Raw genomic sequence first — 26,741 nt, 5'->3', positions numbered from 1 at the left:
ACTTTTAATTAATGACTTGATTCTTTCACTTTCTTGATACATTTAGTACTTTGAACATTTTCGTTAAGAAATTCAATTTAAATTTTCTTTTGTTGTAGGACTATTGTAAATAGGCCCTAAAAAAAGGCAGATTTCACCAGAAGCTTCCTTCTACAAGCATAAATTCCGCCCATCTCTTGAAAGCTCATCTGTTCTGTTACATGAGCGTGCTACGGTTATTTGCCAGTTACACTCTGAAAGTCCATTATTCAGATAAAGGACAATCTTGTATCAGTTTATAACTTTAGGGTATGCTTGTTATAACCTTTAGGCCCCAAATCTTTTAAGAAAAGCGGTACATGACTAGATTAACTCACCTTATATCTACTGAATCCTATACCATAATCTCCTACTTTGACATTCAAATCGGACGTGAGAAAGCAATTCCGTAAGGCCAAGTCACTGAAAAAGCAAACAAACAGATAATGAGACCAAACCAAGAAACCTTCGACGCAAAAGAAGACGAGGGGTAACAGCAGTGACAGCTCTTACAACACTCAGCCCACAGCTTAAACTATCAACTCAAAAGCCACCAGAGTTCTAAAATAAAACGTTTGCAAAAGAGAATCAATTTTGAGCCACACAATGAAGCAGAATCTGTGTTCTGCAGTCCAGAGAGAACTCGACATAGCGACAAGGCAATCACACTTGAAGATTCTATACAAAGCCCCTGGACTATGACGCTGCCCTTCAAAACCAGTTCAAACTGCGTTCAGTGAGTATCGCAATTACACGCAGAACTGTAGGCGATCATGTCGCTGTACTGCTGCCCTGCGCTGCAGATGACCGGGCGGCGCACCAGGAGTCACGCCGGCTCCTCTGCCCGGCGCTGCCACTGCGCGCCACCAACCGCTCGAGCACTTCGCTCCTCCGTCCCACACAGGCCCAGGCAGCTCAGCGCACCGGCAGGATTCCGACACTGCTCTGTGGGGCTTTGAAAAGAGTCCCTGCAGTACAAAGAACCTGAAAGCCACAGTTTCCCTGCTTCAAAGAGAGGGGAAAATGTTTTCCTTTCCAGAATCATTGAACTATACAGGTCAGAAACACATTTGTAACCCTCAAAAGCTTCCCAACTTCTTTTATGCTTTTAAAATAAATATCCTGGAAGAAAAAAAAATAGATTTTTGGCTGCTTGAATTTACCACTAACAACAAAATCACTGATGCTGGAGCTTTATCACTTACTCTGACAGCATCAGGATAGTGTTGCTAGAAGTAAACATTTACAACGAGAATCTTGCAGATGCGCAGAGTAATTATTTATCCAGGTTAAGTGTATTTCACTGAACTCACTGTTAAGTCTAATACTACAGGGCTCTGCTGCTGCACTGCAGGACACAGCCATCGCTCGGTTCGGGAGGTTCGACTGGGGCATGTGGGACTGCTCCAGCCGTCACCAGACCAGCTCTGCGCCCGCCGCGTCGGGGCTCTCAGGGCTTTGCTCTTGCTTTACACTCGCGCCTTTTCAGACTTAGCTTAATAGTTCGGCTTCTCCCCGAACAAAAGGTCTGTGCTTCCTCTAAGCAGCAGGATGTGCACTGATAAGCTCTACCCGAGGTTCTATCAGGTACTATTTAATATTTTGGTCATTCCAAGTCTAAGGTTGATGTCCTCCAGATCCTTAACACCTTTGCGTTTAAAGCAAAAGAAAAAAATCTTGGCCTATTTCTTAGCAATTAGTTTCATGAATACATTTTTCCCCTGCCTTCTACTAGTACCGCTGCCATCCCTTCACTGTCGACTGCATTAACTTTAATCAAAAATAAATAAATCCAACATTTTTTCCCCCGATTAAAACCGATCTTTTCTCCCACTGTCATTCCTGTAAATCTGTGTACCTCCATTACGAGGTACAGTGACAGAACAGCTGCTTCGGGCAGATTCCCCACCTGAAGTCAGCTGCTCCCTTACTGCACTAGAAAGGCAGCATTTCCAGGGGGTTTTCCATGTTTAGTAACTAAGACAACATTATCAAACCAAGTTCTGAACGGCTTTAAAAGCCACACAGCCAGCAAGATGCATTCTAACATCCCCCCCAAAAACAGAACAAATTTAACTGGACCAAGAACTAATCAAACTACATCCTGTGGACTGGCTTGGCGGGTTGTGTCCCAGCGCCGCAAACCAGCAGGCCCGTGGGCAGCGCCGAGCCCGGCGGAGCCGCAGCCAGAGCCAGACGGAGCCACAGCACCGCAGTGCCGAGCCCGGCGGAGCCGCAGCGCCACCCCTGCACCAGCATCCGCACAGCCAGCGCGCCCTCCTGACTTGGGATCCGCGCACCGGCTGGAAGCTGGTTCACACACAACCTTCCATACGCCAGGATTTTAATGAATATCTACGTGAACTTTACCGTGCATCATAACTAAAATCGATTTATCTGGAGATCATACCTATGCACAAAATTATGTTTATGCATTACAGCAAGGCCAGCAGCAATCTCACACGCCATTCTCTGGAGCAGCATTACTTGAGAATCTCCTTTCACGTGTTCTTGCTCATTGCAGATGTAAGTTTTTAGGTCACCCTGTAAAAGAAGTTGAAAATACTTGTCAGCTTTGTATGTTGGTTGAATCTGAAAAATATTTACTGAAGAACCAATTAAACACATTTGTGCTTCATAAAAAGATTCTTTGCAGGTTTCCAGTCTCCATAAGGATTCTTAAATAAGTTATTTAAGGATTATGGTATTGTCCTTTTAAGGGTTTTAGGTCAAATCATTGAGTAATTAACATCATAGATCAGACAGCCACATAAAACGAAACTCCCAGACAATAACACTTTCCGTTAAAAAGCAGACTTTGATGAGCTTCTGTTTTTAAACGAGACGAGTTTTCACGTTCTCCAAATGAGCACGGCTGGCTGAAACACGCGAGGAGCGAGGAGACCGGAGCAAAGGGCTCCCCCGAGCTTCAGCCACAGAGAGCACAGTGACAGTCCCCAGGACGGCGGCAGCTCCGCTGGACCAGCAGCCACAGCAGCAGCGGGGCCAGAGAGAGCTCCAGACACCGCCACAACGAGAATGGCCTCGAAATGGAGCGAAAGTAACTGGAAGATGTCAAGTGTTCAGGAAAAGTAGGACTAAAGTCAGAGAACCCAAGCAAATGAAAAGAACAAGCTTCTCATGCTCTACCATCCCTACTTCCACAACTGAACTTTTAACCTAGAACTCCTACATTTTATTTAAAATACGGACCTCCTGTAAGATTAGCGCGTTATTTCAGAGCGTGATTCGTCCTGAGCTGCACAAGCCGTTACAGCACCACGCGCTGCCCGCACACGGCCCGAAACGTCACCCGGCGTCCTGCCCGCCGCTCCTGTACCTCATGGAGCTGCACCCAAAGCATCTGAGTTCTCCTCAGTGTGGTTAATTGACGACGACAATCTAGAGTTCTGTCAGTTCAAGCAGCAGAGGTCTGTGTGGTGCATTGAAACCCAGCAGTGCGGTGACAGCCGAGGTGACTGGCTGGACCGACCTGCGTTACTCTTAATAAAATAAAAATGGGACAGTCTACTTGAAAGCAGACATTACTTTAAAAAATTAAAATGAAGTTTTATGTAAAACACAAATAGATTCCATAGAACACACAAGCAGCTACTCTATTTTCATCTGCTTTATATGTCCTGCTTATGCTCCAAGTAGCTATACAACCCTGGGGAAAGCATATACAACTTCCAACCCTGCTTAATGTTGTAGAAGCTTTCATTACATTCTCTTTATCCTGTTTTTAGCTACTAATTAGGTAACATTTATGTATTTGTATTCAACAGAATTGTATTTTTTAAAATGTTTCCCAGGAGATATTTCTGCCTTACAATTACAGCTTTAATATCACACTGGCCCAGATATATAAGTATAGACATCATATACAAAAGCGCACAACCCCCCTTCTCCCTTGGCAGAGCGGACTGACCGGAGCGCGGCTCCGGGAGCCACGGAGCGCACGCGGCGCAGCGCGGGCAGGACGGGCGGGCAGGACGCGCACACGGCGCAGGGCGGGCAGGACGCGCGGGCCCAGCCGGCTCTAGGCGGCAGCAAACGCCCGAACTAGGGCAGCAACTGTCATCAGAACACAGTGACTGGTTACTCGGAGTTTGTCCCCGGTGGATTAACTTCCTGGGACGTCTGAAATGCACCAAGGAATTACTTTTTGATTTTTAAATGCATCAGAACAGCAGTGCTATGTGGTACCCTTATTTACTAAATAACTCATGTAGGTACACACTTCTGTAGGAAATACAACTTGTATGAAATCCGGCACCTTGAAACAGTGTAACACCTCTGTAAGAGCCAGAAGCCGGGGGCGCATCTACAGACACCACCCTCCAGCAGTTTTCTTGTTTGCACAAACTCCACGTTTGGCTCATGTGCCGCCCCAAGCAAACAGCAGACCTGATTTCTGAACCAGCAGGTCCTGACGACAGGGTTTAGGAGTGTGAAAAGGTTACCGAATTCTGCCTGCTGAACACTTCCCACCGAGTCACACACCACCACACCACCCCTGCTCTTCAGTTCTCAGACAAGCCCAAATCCTGCCCCTCGACATTGCTTTGCAGTTTAAGTACCTGCAATCACTAGCACTGAAGTGCCTGAAAGCAACATATGGAACAGAGCACCCAGGCCACCAGAAATCTGTTTAGGCATGTGTAAGTTCATGAAATACTGAACAGTTCCGAAAGCACAAAGAGTCTTTGAACCCAACAGACATGATTTCTGAAGATGCCACCCACTGGCAAAACCCCCCGTTTTTTAAACCACACATCATTGACATTTCTACTATTTGCCTCATAATGATATTGACTATCACTATTAAATAAATTTGCTGAACTCGTTGATTAAGAATTCTTTTTTTATTTGAAATGATGTTTTCAAGCGGCAGTGATCAGAAAAAGCCCAAACGAAGAACGACCCAAGCACTGCAGCACCTCCCAGCAGCAGCGTCCCCAGCGCGGGCACAGGCACGGGCACCAGCGCACCCGGCACGGGCACCGGCATGGGTGCACCCGGCGCGGGCACCGGCATGGGTGCACCCGGCGCGGGCACCGGCATGGGTGCACCCGGCGCGGGCACCGGCACCGGCATGGGTGCACCTGGCGCGGGCACCCGGCCCCTCGCAGCTGCTCAGACACCGAGGACTTGACAAATTCCTTAATGAACGTGACAGGTAAATCAGCCTCATAGTGCACACGCTACTTCCACACGTGAACAGCTTTCCTCTACTCATTAATTAAGCCAATCCATCAGAGGATTTGCTGTGCTGACAAAACGCTGGCCACACATGGCTCAGTCATATATTAAAGTTAATAAGCCAGCTACCACTATTTTTAACCTGGCATCATTCTACAATGTTTGACAGTGAACAGTTAACTATTCATAGAAGACTGCACCAATGTACTAAGCAAACTAATACTAGGGGGGTGGGGGGCTGGTTTAAGAACTTATTGAGTATTTCTTTTTATATTTACCATTTTAAAAGCAATTTTAACACAGGCAAAGGAAAATAAGGATTTAAAAGCCTTAAATCATTTATGTGCAACTGACCTCTTGCTCCTTGCCCAGCTCTGCCAAGCAAAGGTCACAGAGCAACCTGGGTTACATTACAAAATATGCTAAATGGTAGCAAATACAGTGACTGCATATACAACCAAACCACCTCAAGTAACAGAAGTGGCAGAAGCGTATAAGCCATTGATACCGCCAAGAAAACAAGTTAACCTGTATGACAGTCAAGGCTGCTGCCACGCCAGCCCGCTCTGGGACCCGCGCTGCCGCTCGCAGCACCGAGAGCTTCCAGCGCCAGGAGCCCGGGCACCAAGAGCCAGCAGGGCTGCCCGGGCAGCCACGACAGGGTCACGTGGCCCCGAAAAGGCTACAGATCCCAGCAAGAAAAGTCGCAACAGGGAGACCTGCTGTGACAGGCTACGAATGCGAAGGAAGGTGAAGACAAGCACGGTACCCTCTAGAGCAGGGGAGCGCCAGGGGTCCCAACTCGTTTCAATGGGTAATGGAGCAGTAGCTATATCTATCCAGTCCTAAAACCACACTTGGTCCTTTGACAGCAGCCGCGAGGCTGATGCGGCCCCGGTGGAAGCCAGTTGGGCACCCTGCTCTAGACTGTGCTGGTCAGTACAACAGCCACATTTTTCATTGCTTAACATGCCAGACTTGCAAAGTGAAAGAGCTACATCACCAAATGAACCGCAAAAGAACTTGTCATCTGAAGATGTTTACACAGTTGACATATCTGTCACTTTTTTTTCCTTAACCATCAAATTCTTAATCACGTAAGTACAAGGGATTAAACCAAGTTTATTCCTTTTTGTGGATACATATCCAGCACCAATAACAGCAGGGAAAGAGCTTTAACATTATAGCACCGCTAGCAGAACAGGAGCACGTTTGACTCCTTCCCACGCGCACAGCACGCGGGCACCTCAGGCACCGGGGCCTGCACCCAGCGCTCCCGCCGCGCCCGCCCTGCCGGTCTCTGTCCAGCACGCAGACCCCGGCGTGCTCTGGAGGCACGTCCGCAGCCCCCAGTTTTCCCAGTTTCAGAAAAACAGTATAAGAGAAGCTACCAGCTTTTGAGATCACTTATTAAAACCCTGAAAAATCCAAGCCACCGCCACTCCAGGCACAGCGATAAAAAGCAGCTTCTAGAATACCAGCTTCCTGATGCCCCACTGAAAACCTGTCTCCCACAAAAAGCGACCCAGCCGCATCTTCTACCGCGAATGCGCCGCCCACCTTCCGTCCGTCGCTCCGGTCTCCAGGTCCCTGCCCGCCCCTCGCTGGCGCCGGCAGCACCGCCAGCAGACACACGGCCGCGGGGGTGCCCGGCTGGGGGGTGCCCAGCCCAGCCAGGAGTGCCCTGCCCGGCCCAGGGGGGTGCCCGGCCCGGCTGGGGGTTGCCCAGCCTGGGGGGGTGCCCGGGCACTCCTGGCCCTGCACCAGCCGGCACCGCTGTCCCCCGCCCGGCCTGCGTGGTGCACCGGGAGCAAAACGCCGCGCTGCCTACGGACACGCAGCTCTACCAGGCAAGAGCTCTTCACGCAAGCCAGACTTTCAGTAGGGAAGGCATGTTTAACTCACTGTAATATATAATTTTCTAAAATCAAGTTTTACTTCACTGGGAATAGAAATCAGCACAGACATTTATTTTCCATTTTGAAGAAATTACCTAAATACATTTGAATTTATAAAACTATCATTTTGGCTGTCAAGCTTATTGCCCCCAGCTAAAGTGACAATTATTTTATTCCCTTAAGTAAAATCCTTTCCAGATGACTCCGCAGGATCATGACAATTTCTGGCATTAATCATAAGGCATCACACAAGGATACTTTTTTCTGCTGGATACTTAAAGTAGGGCAATTTCGAAAAGTTACTCTGTCTTCAAATTCAAAGTTGGATTAAATAGCACAAGTATTTAACGACATGACAGCAATTAAATCTGATTAAACATTTGGATGTGTATCTGTTAGCCTCTATAAAACGCAATTCTCTTTCAAGAGTCCTTTTAAAGAACTTCCAACTCGAGTAGCAGGTTTAAACACCTGTAAGAAGTATTCCATTTCTACATAATGAAATCTATAAAAACCATTATCTGGATAACCTTTGGCACCTACTTTTTAATTCTTGGCAAAACCGGAACATTTCACTTTGATCACTCACTTAAGAAGTTCAGGCATTACTTCCATTTAGAAGCACTTTTGCCTCATTAATTTACCATAGCTAATAAATTTGAGCAAAAGAGCAGTAATGAAAATACAGTTATTTAAGGTCACAGATTAACTGATGTTTCTCAAGAAAACTCAACAGTTCATGTTAACTCTATTTAAATTGCTTCAGGGAACGGATGCAACTAGAACCGTATTCCAAGTTTAAAGGCAAATTCTACAGCAGTGGAGCTGACAAAAAGGGATCTTGCTGAATTTTATCAATGCAAACTATCTTACTTCTAAAAAACTTAGTTCTTAATAACATATGTATGCACTTCCCAGTTCATTTCCATCTTGCCATTTTTCAAGAAACTCTGCTTTAAATGATATCTAGACCACAAAATTTCCAAGCAGACAGTGTTTGGATAGCCACCTGAGTTCCGGCTTGGGTTGGTTTCTAATAACACGTTATGCTACAATAACGCAATTCAAGTGTTTCCAGACCACGGATCCATCGCCACATCCAAATTTCGGTCTCTGAGGACTCTGTACACCGGGCCTGGTTCGAGGTCTCTAGACTAGCACACCAACCCGTTCTCCCAACGTTCACGCAAACGCCCAGACGCGCCCAGAACACGGGGGCCGAGGAAGGTCCTGTGAACTGTCCTTCCGGCCGCTAACATGCCGTGGCTCCGCGATGCTGAGCGCCCGTGCGGCGCTGAGCCACGGGAGCGGCGGGCGCCCCGCGCCCTGCCAGCGCTGCCCTGGTGCTCAGGAAGCACCACACGGCAGCTGCCGGGGACGGGGTGGGGGAAGAAGGGGAGAAGAGGGGAAGAGGAGCACGGCCACGGAAAGAGAATACGATGATACTGAAAAACCGAGCTAGGAGAACGCACTCACCACCGATTCTGGAAGCGAGCCCACCGGTGCATTTCAGCCCAAAGCTGTACAGCATGGGTAAAATGCAGGCACTCTGGAGGGGGTGGAGGCAGAAGGAAGGAAATTCCTTCTGTTTCCTCAATTAACATTTTCACAGAAATGGTAATAAAAGCACACTAAGGCTGCACAGACAGCAAACAGAATTTAGGATGTGATTGTGAGCATGTGCACGTGATACTCGGGCTGCAATAGTGAGTTTCCTTCTCTGACCTCCCTTCCCCTCCAAGCTCCATGTTACATGACGTAGGCAGACCAGATGAGACTAATAATTCCATTATCAAAGACATAACAGCTATTTTCCTCTTCAGAACATTCCACTATCACCTAGAACTTACACAGCGAAAAGAGTTATAAACAAAACATGACACTTGCTGTCTGTCTGCTGAAATTCTGCCTATTCAGAAAGTTTCCCAAGAACAACGCAAATCACCCAGTGAGCGAAGGGCAGCGAGTACACCTGATACAATTCACACCGGTGGAAAAGCAACTGCAGCCTTTTGTATAAGCGCACTTACCAAGTCACAGAACTCAAAAACTAGGAGATAAGGAATGGCTTCCACACACTGCCCGATACACTGGAGAACATTCGGGTGCTGAAGAATGCTGGAGGGAAAAACACAGTTAGATCCAGAAAGATCACAGTACACGCGATTTGCAGTACAACACCACAGCGAAATCCCCACCAGAAGTTTCAGCACCCGGCACTGGCGGGGGCAGCACGAACAGACCGCACAAGCATCCAAAAGGCACCGACTCCATTCGCACCTTTGAACCTCCTGTGTGTTGCTGCCGCTGCCATTGAGAGCAGCTGAAACTCAGGTCTCAAAACCACAAATCCAGCGCTGCCGCACAAAAGTCCCACCCACCCTCCCACCACCCTGGCACCAAAAAGCAGAGCATGCAACTGGTTCACAAACTGCCCTGAGGAGCTGGCCTGGCTGAAGTCTAGACCTTGTTTTAGCCAGGTTAGCTCCCAGCCAGCTTGGTTACTTTGCCTAAATTGCTTCAAAAACGCTTGTGCCAATGCAGCAGAAGGCCTGAGATGTTTTCTTCTGACAACTGGCAACAATTGAAGCCTCGATGCAAATCTAACTAGGGCATTAGAAAGCATGAAGAACAGCAAGCTGCCCGTGAGCACACCCAGGCAAGGTGAAACACACCGAGGTGTGTCCAGGAGCTCCAGCGCGCCCCTCTCCCACTCATCCGCACAAGCCGCTCACTTGTGGCAGCTGGCTCTTCAGAGAATGCTCACTGTTCCCAAAACATGGGGGGAGAAACTATCCTCCCTTTAACATACCAAATTCCTTTCCAACATGCAAAGGCTCGATCCCCTAAAGCAAGTATCCTCCAAGCATAACACGAGAGGAAAAGAACACCAAACAATCCTGGCTCATTGGCATTTCCAGTCAGATCGAGGATTTCCCAGTTCTACAGTACTATTGGACTGAAGTTAGAGTAACCCTGCGTTTTTCGTATGCATGAGCCTCCTTGCAAACTACCTGAACAAAAACAGTTTTATCACTATGTTACATTTAATTTTTGAAAAAGGAAACTTTAAATAAACTAATGTGCGGCTGATAGCAGACAAAGTGTTGCCAGATCCCCTGCTTCTAACAGTAAAGCCAAGTACAGGCCTTAAACCTCAGTTCTCAGAGGCAGGTAATTAGGCATAAGGTTAGTCTGCAAGATGACGAGTTTGTTCCAAACAGTTGTAGAAGAGAATCTGCTAAACCGAACCGAGCGTGTTTTCCACCACGAACAACAACTACCGAACACTTCGCTAAAGAGCTGCTTTTTTTTTCTAAGCAAACTCAACTTTGCTCACTTTGGATTGACTGTATTGACTGTATTCTCATTGTCTAAAGACAAGCACATCAGTTACAAGGGAGGACAAGTAGAGACAATAACACTGAACAAAAGAAACGTCCACAATTCGTATGCAGTCATATGAAGTGTATAATTAACCGCACTGTGAAACATTACTTACTAATATGGTTCTCCATTTCTTAAAAACTGTTCTTGCTCCTTGGGACCTGCACTTGCCTTCAGCTCCTTCACTATGACCCTTGCGACGCTGCTGCCTGTGTAGACCTCTCCAAGCAGAACCTGAAAGAAGACAACCATCGCGTCCTTAGCCTGCAGAGAACAGCAGGAGCCACAAACGCCGTCAGAAGGACCTTCTGGCTTTTTCGTCAATGTTTTGATAATTAAACGCCCATACGTGACAACTCATCTACACACCAACTTTCAGAAAATGTCTTTTCTAGTGAACACCACTTAAGATTTTTTTTTTTTTTTTTTTTAACTAGAAAGAATTGGTAATAACAGGAACGTATTAATTCAAATCCATGGACGCGGAATGTCTACCTAGTAAGTAGCTCTGGTAAGAAACTACACTTGAATTAGAGCAGCACTGACTAGCTAAAAAACACAATGAAACATCTCATTTCAACTTCAGTTTTTTCCTGTGCTACTAAGTGTGGGGTTTTTAGAGCACCATTTTAAAGGGGCTGCGGCAGCCCAGTCTGCTGGGAATCAGCCACACCGCAGAACAGCACAGAGGACTTCTTACCTTCCCGAACCAGCCGTTGCCTATTTCCTGGATGTAGTTTAGACTCTGACGTGCAACGTGAGACTTTGATCCATCTGTCACACAAAAAGAAATAAACATAATGCGTATTAAACCACTCAGATGGCCCAAGTTACCTACCTGTTGAGGAAACAATGCAAGCTCCTGCAATATTTACTCCCAATTACGCGCATATGTTCAGACGAAGCACCAAACCTGGTTTGGCACATGTCAAGTAAGAAGGCAACATGGTGACAACAGCACCCAAGTGACATTTTTCTCAGTCCCCACACTAGAATACGCTCCCTACAAAACACACTCATTCTCCTCACTAAATGTAAACCTCTGATTTTTTCTAACACACTTCGTAAGAAAGCAAAAAGGCTGAGTTCTAGCTCCAAGATGGAAGTGTATCATATCCTGTAGTTTGGTCAAGTAAATAACCTACTTACAAAAGCTTCCTATGGAAACAAAAGTAGAAAACCCAAGACAACACTCATTGCTTGTACATTTAACATTTATAGTTATATAGTTGCCATTTCAAGATAAAAGGTTCAACTGCTCCACTCCCCAGCGCCGCTTCCCGCTGCGGTCTGGAGGGCGGACGCTTCCCAGCCGGGGGCTCCCGGGACCGGCCGCAAACGCCTCCCACCGCGTACCGGGAACACGCCTGGCTGAGAACGCCAACCCGCAGCCTGAGTTCCACAGACCGCGTTTATCCCAGTATTGTTTCACCGGGACAGCTGGAGCTGCATAATACACCGCCAGTGTGCTCCTAAGCAGGGACAATGTTGTATCAGTACAACTACATTTCTGCCAGCGTACCTTACGAGTACACTGCCTCGCTGCTGCCAAAATAACTTCTAGTGACAGAAAGTATAGTTTTGACAAAAACTGTCTTTTAAAGAACACATTCCAAAAAACCTTCCGCACGGGGAAATCTAATGCTATCTTAGCAACACCACACTTACAGCACGAAACGTCTACACTGATCTTAAGGAAGCGACGCAGCTGGGACAGCAGCGCTGCTCACAGATCCACTCGCACCTCCATTGAGGGCTAACGGCTGAAGTCTGGTGGCAACTTAGCCATGAAGAAAACCGCTGCAGAGCAGAAGCCACTAACGCCCCAGAGTCCTTCGAACCCCTCATGTACACAGAGCCACCAAGAGAGTACTCTGGAGAGGTTTCTTTAAGCCACTTGGATTCTCTTCAGCTACCTTACATGGCATCCTGCTGGAAGTTCACGTTTTTGAAGTAATATTTCACATTTTATCCTATACTCCACAAAATATATTTACTCAGTTTGTGTAAGTTTGTAACAATTAGCTTGTTACAGTCAAGTTGAACCTAATGAGCTACACTCCATTCTTGACACTGCGACCGCCTGCTTCTGGCTTCTGAAAACCGGGTCTCACCTGCACGAGATGGAAACGGGGCGGGAGCGGGCAGAGCAACGCTGGGCACCGACAGTGTGAACACTTCTGCTGGGGACTGCGCGGACGGGGTGTCTTCTGCCGGGGGCGTGAAGTCTATCTCATCATCAAAGTTATCTTCAAACTCCTGCAACATATAGCTTAGTAAACAAGCTGACCTTCGTCTTAAATTAGTTCCAATACATGGATTTTAGTTTGAATGAGCAATGTTAAGGGGGCGTAGCTTTTTCCAAGGACAGCGACAGATATTTAGTTCTCTACTGCTTACTTTCACTTTGTTACCGATTTAAAGAGATTAAAATATCAAGTATTGCTTTTAACAAAAAAGGGGGGTTTTGGTTGGCTGGTTTGGTTTTTACTTTAAATGCTGCCCCAGCTTTGAATGAATTACCATGAACTGTCGAGGTCAAACATTTAGCAGTGAGAGCAAATCCAGTTTTAGGAACACAGATAACTTGTGTTCCAAAAGTAACTGTTCTCTGATGGTAACAACTTCTCCTCAGGAGTTTTGCTACAGTGGGTATGTATGCTCAGTATTCTTATCCCACAAAAGTGTCTTAAACTCCGTCAGCAGACTAAGAAAAACAACAAAAAGGTTCTTTACAACAAAACTGTCTCAAGGGTATAGTTTAATTACTGATACCTAGCAATGATTTGAAAAGACATTAAAGATCTTTACTGCAGCACGGACCAAATACTTAAATGGTTGCGGTGGTATTTCACAGCGTGTAGAAATGCGGTTGTTGGCTGTTTCAGAAGACAGGACGTACCGTGGTGCTGAAGCGTCAGCAAGTGCAGAGCATTGGGACGAAGAATCAAGCAAGTGTTCTGGACATGAGAACGCAGCTAAAAACACCGCTTGTAGTACAGCGTAACTTCCGATGCTTACCTTGAAATCTATCTCAGGGTCTTTACAGCAGGAGACGCAGTTTGCCAGCAGTATCACCAGTACCACCAGAGTGCACAGGGACAGAACCACAAAAGAGGAGGAAACTTCAGCTGTAGCTCCTCCTAGAAATAAACACGTAGGTAGCATTAGATAAATATTTATCATTATAAGAAGTTCCTTCAAAACATATTACCCATCTGCACTTCTTTAAAAGATGGAGTTTGAAAATTAAACTCTGTAGATATGATCAAAAGTAAGAGGAAACTGAACAGAACAGACGTGCTGCTGAAGTACGTCTGTGCTTCATCACCTCTACTCAAGGCTCTGAGGAGACCCTCTGAAGAGGGCTCTCAACGCAACCTTCGCTGTTCATCTACATCAAGTCTTCTGGATGACATGCACGCACGTTTCCATTTGCCACCGTCAACACGAGAAAAGGGGAAGGCAACGGCTGACTGATGAAGAACCTCACCATGTAGACTGAAAATTGCCTGAGCCACAAATATAAGCATTTTGTGAATCATTAGCTAAATTACTGTAACAAACACACAGGTAATATAGCTTTAGATAAAATGTAAGAGATTCCTTTGAAGCTCTAACTGAAACCAAATAATAAAAGGTTGCTTTACTACAAAGAAAAAAAAAAAAAAAGGAAACATGTTACCAGATTTTACTAATTAAAATTATTATTTTAAAGGCTTTTTTTCCAAAACCACTCCACATATTTTCCAAACAGCTTCCTCAGCTTCACCACCAGCTCCACCAAAAGGAGAAGGCACCACAGGCCACGTACTGAACAAACACGCGTGAGCACCCCCACAACTGCAACACTGCCCCGGGCCCCTCGGACGTTCCACCCAGCGCACCGGACACACCGGGAGAGTCAGCAACAGCAAGTCACTACACAAACTGTACCAACAGCACGCTTCACTATTCACAAGATACATCGCTAGTGTGTCTTCAAAGACGGCTGTTGGCAAACTAACTCCAGAGCAGGTCCTTAGGAGGGAAGCAGCTCGGCTGTCACGGGTCGAACCACCACAAAAGCTCTCAAGCTCTCACTCTGGATTTCTGGCACGCTGTCTCCTTTTCGATGCCTGCACGGCCAATGTGAATGTTAGTGTCTCCGTGTTCACCACAGGAGACGAGCATTATCGCTGCTCATCAGCTTCTCCCCAGCCCCAAACACCGGATCTTCTGGATGGTCTGTCTGACCAGCCTCTACTGAAGCCTGGAGCCATTTCTCAACATCTCCTTTACCACTTCCAAGCTTAGTGCTTCTTCTCAAGACCTGACAAGGGGCTCACTTACCTGACAGTCCGTTTACTGCATCAGCCGATCCAGGGCAAGGTGTTCTGTGCGCCCCCGAAGGCGTCGCTGCCCCAGCGCAGGAGGCCCCTTCCGACCCCCCCAGTTCCACGTTCTCACAGCAAACACAACTAGGAGCACCCCAGCTCCTGCTGGTCTTATGCCTGTTTTCTGGTTTATTTAACTCAAAATGAGACATAATGAGGACTAACAATCATAAGCTGCATTTATCGTACACGTTAGATCCACTGCACATGTATTCAGCTATTTCATATCAAAAAGATAACCTATTCAGTTGGAATTCCTTCCGTAATGGAATTGCACATTTACCAAATCTAAAATCTAAGTGGTTTATGGAAATAACACTCTTCCCCATGAGGGAGCACGTCCTTCTATTGCTGCTGGTCATTAAGTTACCTCACAGTCCTTTTGTAATTGCCAAGAGAAGTGTGTGAACTGACAGCAATTAACTGGATAAAGTAATGAAGTTTAAAGAAAAAGGGAAGCAGAGCTCACCTTTGAAGCGGCAGCTTACCATTAACAGTTCATTAAAATGGAAGCCATCTAAACTTCTAAAAGCAAAATGTCACAAACAAAGTTATAAACGATGCTCTAATACAAGAAAAATGTCGATTATCATGGGCAGGTTTCTGCACCACTTACAGAACAGCGTTTCAGGTGAGTCACCAGGTAAGAGCTCCTTACTAAGAGTTACAGAAGCCACTGCTACTTGGATAAACTTCGAAGTCTCTACACAGCCATTAATAAGTGATATTTTTTAATTTGCACTTCTTTTTGAAAAAATGAGTATAAAATAAGTATAAAATGATGGCAACCTATAATTGGGCTAAAAATTAGTATAAGTGAAGTTATTTTAATAGCTTGCATAAATACATATTCAGTGACAGAAGTCACTGATTGAGTATCGGAGCAGGTGTTTGACAAAGTGTTAAAAATCTGCTGCAGTATAACCTCTTCTGCATTTTTCAACTGTTCCCATGCAATGACTAAGTCACTGGAGCTTAGTAAAGTGACTGGGAGCTGAAGAGGTAGAAGATGTTTAACACCTCCTTTTAGTTGTAAATTGTGAAAGTATGAAGGAATGACAGTTCTTTGTTATAAGATACTGACCAAAAAAGCAACCAGAAAGAAATTAATTAACTTAAAATATAGTGTAAATTTAATTTTCGTTTAAACCTAGAAAATATCGAACGAGTATCACTTAGAATTTAATAATGAATGCAGAAGTTAAGAATCTTAACACGACAGATTCTAGAAGTAGAGGACTTCATAAATTTACTCTGCATATAATCTCCATCTAAAAACCCATCATGTTTAACGTAACCCCACACAGTAACAACCTACTACACCTTAATATCTATCCAGAAGTCAGAAGCTGTTGTTAGGAAAGAACCTGCAGAACAGATCCAAAACATAGTATATATAAAATGCCAATGATATAAGGCTTCCTGCAGTTAATACAAACAGTCTAGACTACTTCGGTCTGGTATATCTAAACTACTTAAGCAGGAGGAGGTGGCCTGGATTATATCACTACAACATTAAAATAAGCAGGAGAAGCAGTGTCTGTGTTACTACATGTGTTACTGCAAGATTAACACAACATAATGCTCTACAAAGAGCTCTGAGCTAGCAAATGTTTCATCTTGAAATGGCATCTAGATGATCCTAAATTATCAACACAGAAAATAAGGTCTGTCTTTTTCTTCCCAAAGCCCCCAGTACGGAGTACCGATTCTGTGCTGGTTTTATCCAGACTTTTGTTCTTTAGAAGCACCGGGTACGATGAACAAGTCAACGCCCTGGCTGAGGTGGGCACTGCATTAACAGCTACTGAAGCACGTTCTTCAGCACCTCTCAAAACTGCCACCTGATAAGCAAGTTCTGCGCTAACATCTACATTTGAGCACCGCCCATCGGCAGTCAAACCCTGCACACAGGCGAGGACATGCACATGCTCGCTGAGGAGCAATGACAACAAATTATGCTGGCATTCTCAGATCAAGTACAGACATGAGAACATACACTTCAGTATGTATTAGCATGTTTCAAGGAGTGGAAAAATGTTCTTTTCATGCAAAGCATATTTCAAAGCAATTTGTATAGGTCAGAATTCCCCATGCCTCCCTAAGTGTCTTTCAAGTCTACTTCCGTCATAAGGTAGTTCACCGACTCCAAAGCGCAATAACTATCAAACAGTTCTCACTAGAACCGGTCTTGTTCTCTGACGGGTTTCCCAGCGTGCCCACGACACTGGCAGACGGCCATGGTGTCCTCTGCTGCCACTCGGCACGGCCCCGCGCCCGCGGCTCCCTCCTCGGCCCCCCGGCTCCCTCCTCGGCCCCCCGGCTCCCTCCTCGGCTCCCTCCTCGGCGCCACTCGGCGGCCCGGGGCCGTGAAGCCGCCTGCCCGCGTGAGGGCCGCAGCTCTGCCTTTCTTCTACAACAACGGTTCAACGCTGACTCTCTTGAATTTGGCTCAATGTGATCAATCATGTTATTGAGGTCTCAGCCTTCAGGAAATAGGGCTAAATAATGCATGACACCATACAGTTCTAAGCTTGAGGAAAAAGAAAAGTAACTGTACGTGAGTGACATTACTGAGTACACCCCCAAAAGACGTTCACTGCTGTGATAAAGGCAGTGCAAGGCCCAGATAAATTAAGCATGATTAGGGAACAGTGAACTTCAAGGGAGCATCTGACGTGAGGCTTTGAGCACAGCAGTTGCTATGCGACACCAGCCCCGCTGCAAAGCGCCTCTTCAATCCAGAGCTCTCTAGACGGCGTTTCTGCACTGACAGCTGCAACTGCTTCCCGCACAAACCGAGCGTGACAGCAATCACTTGAACTGTCTCTTGGACACCCGCAAATTATATGATCGTGAACTGAGACGTTAGCTCACAACACCAAGGCAGAACAGAGCTGCCTTTAAAATAATAAGGAATGACCAAATCTAACTCTGCTCCCTTGCCACTTCTGCAGTATCTTTCATAAGCTTCATCACTTACTCTGCGTTCAGCAGATACTAATGTAACCAAATTAAAAAGTGTAATATCACCCTTATTAGGATGGTTTTAGAAGCCATCCTGACTTCCCTGCATCATGCTGCCATTCTCTCCTGTGCTAGCAATTGAGTGGGAAAGCGTTCTCCACTCCTACCCGGTTCTTCACCAGCCAGGTTCAGATCATTATCTTTTCTCCACAAAGCATTTCTCCTGCATTTATTTACTCCTGAAATCTGCAGAGATTTGCTGCTAATAGGCACAAACCCAATAGAGATACAAGCAGGTCTGTAAATTCTGAAAGCCTACAGGTAACAGTAGAATACTAAAGCAATTTCAGGCACATCTGTCGGGTAATGGCTGACTCGTGTGACAAAGTAAAGCACAACATGCACTGTAGCTCCTGTATTCCACAAAAAAGCCCTAAAGAACACATTCCATTAGCTACCTCGTTCCATCATCTCAATTTTTTCCTGCTATGCTTCATTTAACAACTGAGCCGAAAACAGACTCATTTTTGAGAATAAGTTTCAGCAGAGAAGTGTGCAGTACCATCATTCAGTTGTGCAATGCTGTATTACAATAGGCTTTAAAACGCTATATTACAACTGCATTCAAATCACCATCAACACAGCACAAGCAAACAAAAACTAACACAAGTTTTGAGCAGTGCTGTTTGCACTTCAGACACTCTTTGGAAAACACGGAATGCCGGATGGGGGCGCTCCGAACTCCAGCCGGCGCTGGGATCGGAACGGCCGCCGCCAGCACGAGGCCGCACAACGCTCCCAACATCCCAGACGACTCTTGGTGACTTGGCGTCCTTAACATAATACCAGCACCTCAATGAAAACGAACCTTCCAAATGCCCGAAGCATTTCAAGCAGACTGGACGTGTTCTGCCACCCAGCACATCCCTAAGGACACACACATCCAGCCGTCTGAAGGAACTTCAGTGAGGTCCTCAGCTCATACCCAAACGCTTCAGGTTTCACATTTTTAGTACCATACTTACTTCCATTCGAAGAAAACAGAAGTGTTTATAAAGCTTGAAAAAAATAAAAATCCAGAATAAGCTATTGATAATTTTATTAATTGTAGAAAGTTATTTCAAAAGCCTATAATCTCATGACATTATTATCTTTCTACTGGATAATGCAAAGATTGCATAACTAAGAGAAGTAACCTTCAGTATGGATATTACACATGTATCTGTATGCAAAATTGTATTTTTATCTTTCCTTCTTCCTTACAGCTACAGAAAATCCTAATTACCAGGTAGAGTCTCAAGTACTTAAAACTACAGCTGGCCAAGTTACTTGTGCACATCGCTATTTGACCTTTCTGAATACAAGAAGTAGTAGTTAACAGTCAATAAAACTATTTCCTGCCTACATCTGAATTGTGTTACATGGCCTAAATCAAACGCTTAGAAAGACACTGGCAAGACGACAAGAGTTTCAGAGGTCATGCAGCAACACAAAAGAATCAAATCAAATCAAAAATCACACACAGGTTACTCTGTTACTGTGAAACATGTCACCCCTTTATTCCACACGCCCAGGGCGATCCTGTCTTATCCCCGAGGTCCCTCAGAGGAAGGTGGGCAGGATGAAAGGTCAACGTGTGCAGACAGTTCTTGCGAAAAAAACACCCGCTTTTCTTCTGTAGACAGTTAATCTTCAATGGGAAAGGTAATGAGGACAGCAAGCGGCAGCTTCCTGCAGATCTTCCCCATGAAGCAATAAAGAACCCGCCCCAGCACAATCCTGCAACCCACCTTGTGTTCTGCGTATGTTTCTAAAGCGACAGAAGCCAGTTTCGTAGTTAATGTGTTTTGTGGACAAGAGACCCTGAAATCATTACTGTCCTGATGCAGCAAGTTACGATTCCGTCAGGAAGAAACATTAGATACTTCATATCACAACCTGATGTGTAACTCCGGAAGCCAACAGTTCATGGCAAACAATCTCAGTCCTCATGCAGAATGCAAGAAGCCTGTCCTGCAATCTAAGCCAACGCTTTTTCAAACTATTTCAGCCCCTGCTCCCCTAAGTTTGCAGTGTGCTTCAAATGAGCTCGTACAGCTGCTGGAGCCCGCTTCGCACGTCAGGGCGGCACAGGTTCCATACCCTACGGCAAGAACAGCCGGGCAGCAGCGGATGCTCACGCAGTACAGCACCCCGGAACAGCACAGCTCCGGCCCTCGTCCGTTCTGAACGCTTGTCCTGGCCCGAGTGTTGGCTGGACAGTCAGCAGCCAGCAAAGCTGGGAGCTGGGGCTAGTTTTGCATTTCTGTCCTATTATGCTACAAGCCTTCCCACTAATGTCAAAGAATTACTCACACAACAGCATACTGCTCAATTTTAATAAGGACTAAATATAGGCTGGTACTTCAAGTGTTTACAGAGTGAGATCTGTTTGAAATTTCAGTGTCAGAGTCTCATGTTTGCACAAAGGCATCTTAAGACAAGGTAAAAAATACACGTGCTAAATAATTATGTATCCTATGCCTTCATGGCAGTGTTTCTGGAAAATCTGGGTAGCATTATCATCTTGCAAAGGTATGATCTGATTCTTAAGTGTGCCTGTGTATATATACATATATATACACACACACCCCCCAATTCTGCAGAGCACAGTGCACTGCTGGATGCTGGTTTTGACAGCTCCTGTTCAAGCTCGGCATGCTCGCATCCACGACAGCATTTCTCCAACTGTGAGCCACGGGAGTTGTGCGTTTTTTTAAACCATCTAAAGACACATGAGAAGATTACACGTCATGGTATCTCCAACCATAGGGAGTACCTGCAGTATGGAAAGCAAGCCATCAGTATCTCCTTCCCTCACCCTTTGGCAGGAATACAACCTATTAAGATACATTGGTTTTGAAGAGACCAATGTATTTCTGTTCATGTGAAAATAATCCATACATGTAACCTTCATATGATGGGATTTTCTAGAATCTTGGTTTTACAGCAGATGCATTTACAACTGATGGATGATTGGGTTGAGAAATGTGAGAAAGCAAGCAGCAGCATTTTGCCAAATGAGCTCATTGAGCTCTATTTCTCATCCCTACTCATAGCTGAAGGATCCCTGGGAAGAAGAATGGACCCCAGGATGGATGACTGATTTTGGAGAGCTGGATCTAGTCTACAGGCTGAAAGCTTAAAAGTCAGGAATCAAAAGTCTACTGCTTCACTTTCTACAGTTCTTTCATACCAAAAAAGTCTCTGGTTGCAAAGATAGTCCTAAAAAAAGCCACGTCACTATTAAGTCACTTCAGTGATGTTTCCTTTGCACTAAGGAAGATTTTGTAAGACTAGTAGTGTTGGACAAGGTGTTGCTTTGTACCGGCATTTCATACTGAAAATCCTTCAGAAGACAATTCACTGGCATAAGTTGCTTCGCACCATCACCGTGCCTGAGCTAGATGTGGCACAACACCTCGACACATACAGGTTGTGCTTAAACTATGGATGTAGATGGCAACAGCTATCCTGACACACTTTGGACATTTCCCATTGTAAAAGTGTCTCAAAATGTTTCTACTATCACTGACTTTGCTCAAGATTTTTCATAACACCAGTATAATGAAAACAAAGAGCTTATACAGAGCAATAAAAGCATTGAAGATACTGCAAATTGTATCCAGAACCATATCACGCTCCCGATACGAGATACACACACTGAACAAAGACAGACCCAAAATAAAGTCTAGGGAAGACTCCAGTACGCCATGTGCTGTCCTGCTGCACAACCGGAGCACTGGGAGTGAGACAGAGAACTACAACTCCTGCAGCCTCCGGCACCGCGCTGACTGCAGGGCCCTTCATCCTGCGCGGGCAAACCACACTGGACAGCACTGAGACCAAAGCAGAAAGCCACCGCTGCTCCTGCTTGCCTGACAGCAGGTCAGTAGCCCCCAAAAGTATAAATTTGCCTTCTGTGCTCTTCAAATAGAAGGCTGGATCTCACTGTGTAATACACGCTCCTTTTTGATACAGGATCCCGGGCAACATCAGCACTAACTAATGGGCCCTTCCAAACTAATGACCTGCACCTGCACAGCTCTGGACGTCCCTGCTCGGCGCTACCTTACTGTGCTGCAGTGACACCTCGGGAATGATCCAATACACCCAAGCACTCGAGACGTGAGAAACGACCTCAGAAAATGACCTCCTCCTATAATGCTGTTTGGCTGTAGCAAAGTCCGGACACTTCAGAGCCAGAGGAAGCGGAGCAACCTGCGAACAAGCCTGGCGTGGAGCGCCCCCGCGGGCCGGAGCGCCACAGCTGGCTTCCCGACAGAGGCACAGACTCACCCACAGAGCGAAAGACAAGAGACAACCGGGCAGCTCCAGCTCTGCAATTATTAGGCGTCTGGGATGGAAACTTAGAAAAAGAAATACAGTGCGAAGTAAACAAGTTTCACGTTTGAAAGGGCGAGGAAGAACAGACCACTCCCAAGAAAAGTACAAATCACTAATTAAAATCCCAACTTTACAGGCAAGATTTTTCTTAACTTCAAGTGGCCCGAGTCACTAACTTGCATATGCTTAGAAAATTGCTTTTCTCATTATGTGCAAGTGTCACAGACATTTATTTACATTGTTCCAAGCCACAGGCCACAACCACAACAGGGCACCAGTCTGACAGAACTCCAACTGAAACAAGCCAAAGCAACTCAAAAGCAGCAATATCCCCAAGAGTATATATAGGCTACAGAACTCACCTTAACAAATAAAAGGAAGCGATTACTTCTTAATCTCAGTGTTTTAACTTGACATCTATGGCCAGCTGACTATGCTAGATATAGCTGCATGAACATCTAGATGATCCAGATACTATGTACCAATTCATAAGCATCTTTTCCTGGATCATACACAACCAAGCCCCAAGGACTCTCTGCCACGACACTCAACTGGTCCAGGAGAGAAGTCCCAGAACTGAGGTTCTCAGCACAAACCAAGAAAGCACAAAGGCACCAGTCCAGCTGCCTCAACTTCAACGAATAGGCTATGGAGTTCACCACAAACGTAAAAGTGACCATGCTTGCTAAAAATGCTACCACCATTCACGCTTTACAGGAAAACGAGTACTTTTGAGTCCCTGTTACTCTGTGTTTGCAAAAACTTCATATAGCACAGAAATGATGGAAATACTTTGGCTGACATCACACACCTTTGATTCATATTTTCAGCTTTCTGAGAGAGGCAACTGAACTAAGGTCAAGTATGGAAATCCAAGTCAGAAGAACAGAACAAGAGCCTGAATGTAAATGCAAAGCTTTAGCACAGTGAAGCAGACATGGCAGATGATAATGCACTACGTCTGGCTGCAGCTGCCACTGCTGAAGACGGGCTCCCAACGGCCCCCTTCAGCCACGCAGCTCTGAAAGTGGAAGTCACCTCAGCCTGGTGCATTCAGGTGAAAATCACTAACACTCCACAGGCTCAAAATAACTACACTGCATTCTACGAACCACTTCCCAGTACACTTGCCCTCAGCTCCCAGCTCCCGCATAAAGTGAAACCTTGAATTCAGAACGATCACAGTACATAGCAGTGCCCCCTTTTCCATTCACAGAATAAATTAAATCTAAGTTGGTCAAAGTATTTTTAGCTCCTAGCATCTTCAGCATCTTGTTTTTCTTATTTTCTACAATAATTGCTATGAACCCTACCAGGGGAACAGTTAAAGCCTTATTTCCTTTACCTCCTCTCCTTACACGGAGCATTTCTGAGCTCAGAATCCAGTGCAGCCTTGCTGCAACCTGCCCACCACCCCTTCCTGCTTTCCAGCTTCCTCCTCAAAAGAGAAGTTAATTTACTATGGGTACATTCCATGAACAATTCTGCAAAGCTCACTACAACAACTACAGCCATCTTCCTCTTTCTCTGTGGATTCCCACCTTTCTTGTAACCAGCTCAGGGCAATGAGCTGGTTTTCCATGGTCAAGAAGCAACCTTTCCTGCTGGGTGAAGAACTGCGGGATACTGAAGTAATTCTGAAACCAGTTATTAATTATTTTGCAAAAAGCCCATTCAATTATTCATAAGTTTACAAGTCCTATCTATCAGATTGAGCACTGTGGTGAACTGGAGAAGCTGCCAAGGTTCTTGAGGTCTTAAAGATTTAAATTCTAAATATCTGTAAATAAAATAATCCAAATACATAGTTTTTTACTATATGGACACTGATACAGTAGAAAGTGGCAGTTCCATTTCCCAGAGTTCAGTGGGTTTCCAATGACAGGATGTGGCACAGCTTGCTGAACTTCAGATAACATCTCCTGTATACATGCTTTGGGCTAAAGTTATAAGCCAAGACAACACATAAAATTACAATACCTCATTAATTTTGTACTGGTCCAGTATTACAACATCACAGGTACTTCTCCTAGCAGTACTGCACTTAACATACCTGATTCGGTCTCTAAAAAAATAAATTAACAAAACCCACAACACTTCAATTCTACCTCTTGCATTTTTGTCCAATCAACTTTTCATTCTGAGAACTCAGTTTTACCAGTGTCATGGATGTTATGCTTTAATCTCCCAGCTTTGTAAGGTATGTAGCATCATCCTCACAGCAAAGAGGAGTTTTTATTTAAAAAAGATTTAAAAGAGACTATTTGATGCAGATACTCTGACATCAGCCTGTAAACAGAAAAATTAACCACATTTCAGGAAAAGTAAGACACAGAAAAGGTGGAAAAGACGTCGACACAGAACGGATTCTGCTGTGCTACTTGCAATTTGATGACATGTTAATATTATTTCAACAAACTTTAAGTAAATACAAATACACGAGAAAATTATCATTTCATCTCAAAGGAAATACAGATTTAACTGACAGTTTTCTCTTTTTTCAGAGCACTTTTACAGAAACTACGAACGACCTAAGAGAAGGCTGACAGAGGGAGGAACCCTTAAACAATTCAGAATTGTTCTTGGGAACAAAAATAATTGGGAGAGAGGCATAGGTCCAAAAATAAAGGCAGCAAGGGTTCCACTCCCAGTTTTGATACTTTCCGTGGAACAGCAGCCAAATTGCCTAATCTCTGCGCTTCAGATCCCTCACTGCACCTCCTCCTGAACACATTGTCTACTTCTGCTCCTCATGGCCAGACCTGAACCCCAGCACACATTCAAACCAAACCTAACAAACCTCAGTCCCAATACCATATTGTGTGTGCATGCCCCAATGAAATACCAAAAAGAACTCTTTTTATGGTTGTTAACTATCAGTACTAATAAACCTCTGATCAGTAACTCCTACAATTGAGAGGACGTATTTTTTAGCTTGTGCTTTGAAGATAAACAGGAAAACAAGCAAGAAAATAGAAGGAAGTTAGCGTTACCTAACATAAGAGACAAATAAATGTGAACTACATGACTATTTAGAGAGACTGGGAGAGGGGGGCGGGTGGAATCCGACTGATCTGACCGGAAAGCGGGGAAGCACCGTGTGCCCTGAGGAGCCTCCACCCAGGAACGGGAGTCCCGGTGATTCACTGTCAAAATACGGAAAACCACGCCGCGGTCCGTACAGGTTAGAGCGGAAGCCACTACAGAAATAACGTACGCGGGCAGACACGGAGAGAGCACAAGCAGCTCAGCTGAAGGAAACCGAGATGCGCAGGGCGGGCTATCGCCCCTTCGCAGGCAGCGGCCGTGCCCGCAGGCCGGCAGCCGCAGCCCGCCGTGCGCGGAGCCCCGTCCCCCGCCGTGCGCGGAGCCCCGTCCCCCGCCGTGCGCGGAGCCCCGTCCCCCGCCGTGCGCGGAGCCCCGTCCCCCGCCGCGCCCCTCCCGGCGCTCCGGCGCGGAGCCCTGCAGCAGCACGGGGGAGGGACGGGCACCGCGAATCCCGCAGTGCCCCCGCTCCGCCGCCACCGCGCCCGGGCCCGAGCCGCCCCGCTCCGCGCTTCCCCCGCAGGCCCCGCCGCGGAGCCGCCCCCACCCGCGCCTCACCTGCACCTGCTCGCGGAAGCGGAGCCGCCCCGCCGCTCTCCGAGAGAAGCGACAGCAGCAGGACGAGCCCGAGCGGGCGCAGGGGCCCGAGGGGCGGCGGGCCGCCCCCCCGCCGCCCGGCAGCCCCGCCGAGCCCCCCGCGCTGCTGCATGCCGTCCGCTCCCGGCCCGAGGCCCGGCGCCGAACGAGGGGCCCGAGGTTCTCAGCGTCTCCGGTGAGCCCCCGCGGCAGCCGCTGCTCCCCGCCTGCGCGGCGCGGCCGCCCGCGGCATCGGCCCCGCTCCCCTCACAGGACCCCGCCAGCCCCTGCGGACGCCGCCGCCGCCGCCATCTTCCGGGCTACCTGACCGGGAGGGGGTGGAGCGCGCTGCTGATCGACAGCCTGATGCGCCAATCAACGCGCGCCTCACGCTCAGGAGGGGGGACCACTGGCTGGGACGGGGCTAATCCGTGATTGACAGCTAGATCAGCCAGTCACTCCGCACAAGGCCAGCTAGGGCAAGCGGAGGCTGCGGGCGCGAGAACGCCGTGAGGAGGACGGAGTTTCCCTCTGATTGAAGGCGCGCTCCGCCAACCGGCTGGCGACGCCGTTCCCGAGGGCGGGAGCAGGAGGCGGGGCTTGGCTGAGCCCGTGCGCAGGGCCCGCGGGAGAGCGCGAACAGCGCCGCCTGCAGGCGCGGCGTCCGCCCGCCGGGCCCGCGGGAACGCGCCCGCAGGGAACGCGCCCGCAGGCCGAGGGCAGTCCGGGGGTCGGGCACGGAATGGACACGAGCGCTCCGCAGCCCGTGCGAGTCCAAGGCTGGAAATGACCTTGGTAAATGAGTGATAAGCGCAGAATTCAGAGAGAATGGTTATTCGGGGTTAGGTTTGTGATTCTGCTGAATTGAGCGTACGTGACAATG

At 46.7% G+C, this 26,741-nt stretch overlaps 1 protein-coding gene across 2 annotated transcripts in view; it reads right to left on the bottom strand.

Moving 5' to 3' along the window:
- The window catches only part of LMTK2 (lemur tyrosine kinase 2), a 37,665-nt gene extending 11,546 nt beyond the window's left edge, over positions 1-26,119 (bottom strand). For both annotated transcript variants that reach the window (XR_013922868.1, XM_080353862.1), the window contains exons 1-8: positions 25,841-26,119; positions 13,530-13,651; positions 12,623-12,767; positions 11,209-11,282; positions 10,624-10,742; positions 9,152-9,239; positions 2,429-2,562; positions 357-441 (exon numbers count right to left, since the gene is read on the bottom strand). Coding sequence is in view for 1 of the 2 variants with exons in the window: in XM_080353862.1 (XP_080209988.1) it covers positions 357-441; positions 2,429-2,562; positions 9,152-9,239; positions 10,624-10,742; positions 11,209-11,282; positions 12,623-12,767; positions 13,530-13,651; positions 25,841-25,991 (918 nt within the window). In the remaining variant the exon portion in view is untranslated. The remainder of the gene's footprint in view (positions 1-356; positions 442-2,428; positions 2,563-9,151; positions 9,240-10,623; positions 10,743-11,208; positions 11,283-12,622; positions 12,768-13,529; positions 13,652-25,840) is intronic.
- Between the last annotated feature and the right edge of the window lie 622 nt (positions 26,120-26,741).

This window comes from Nesoenas mayeri, assembly GCF_963082525.1.
Source record: "Nesoenas mayeri genome assembly, chromosome: 15".
Classification (NCBI taxonomy): domain Eukaryota; kingdom Metazoa; phylum Chordata; class Aves; order Columbiformes; family Columbidae; genus Nesoenas; species Nesoenas mayeri.
The sequence above is the reverse complement of the archived record's forward strand: the minus strand, read 5'-3'. Positions and strand labels throughout refer to the sequence as shown.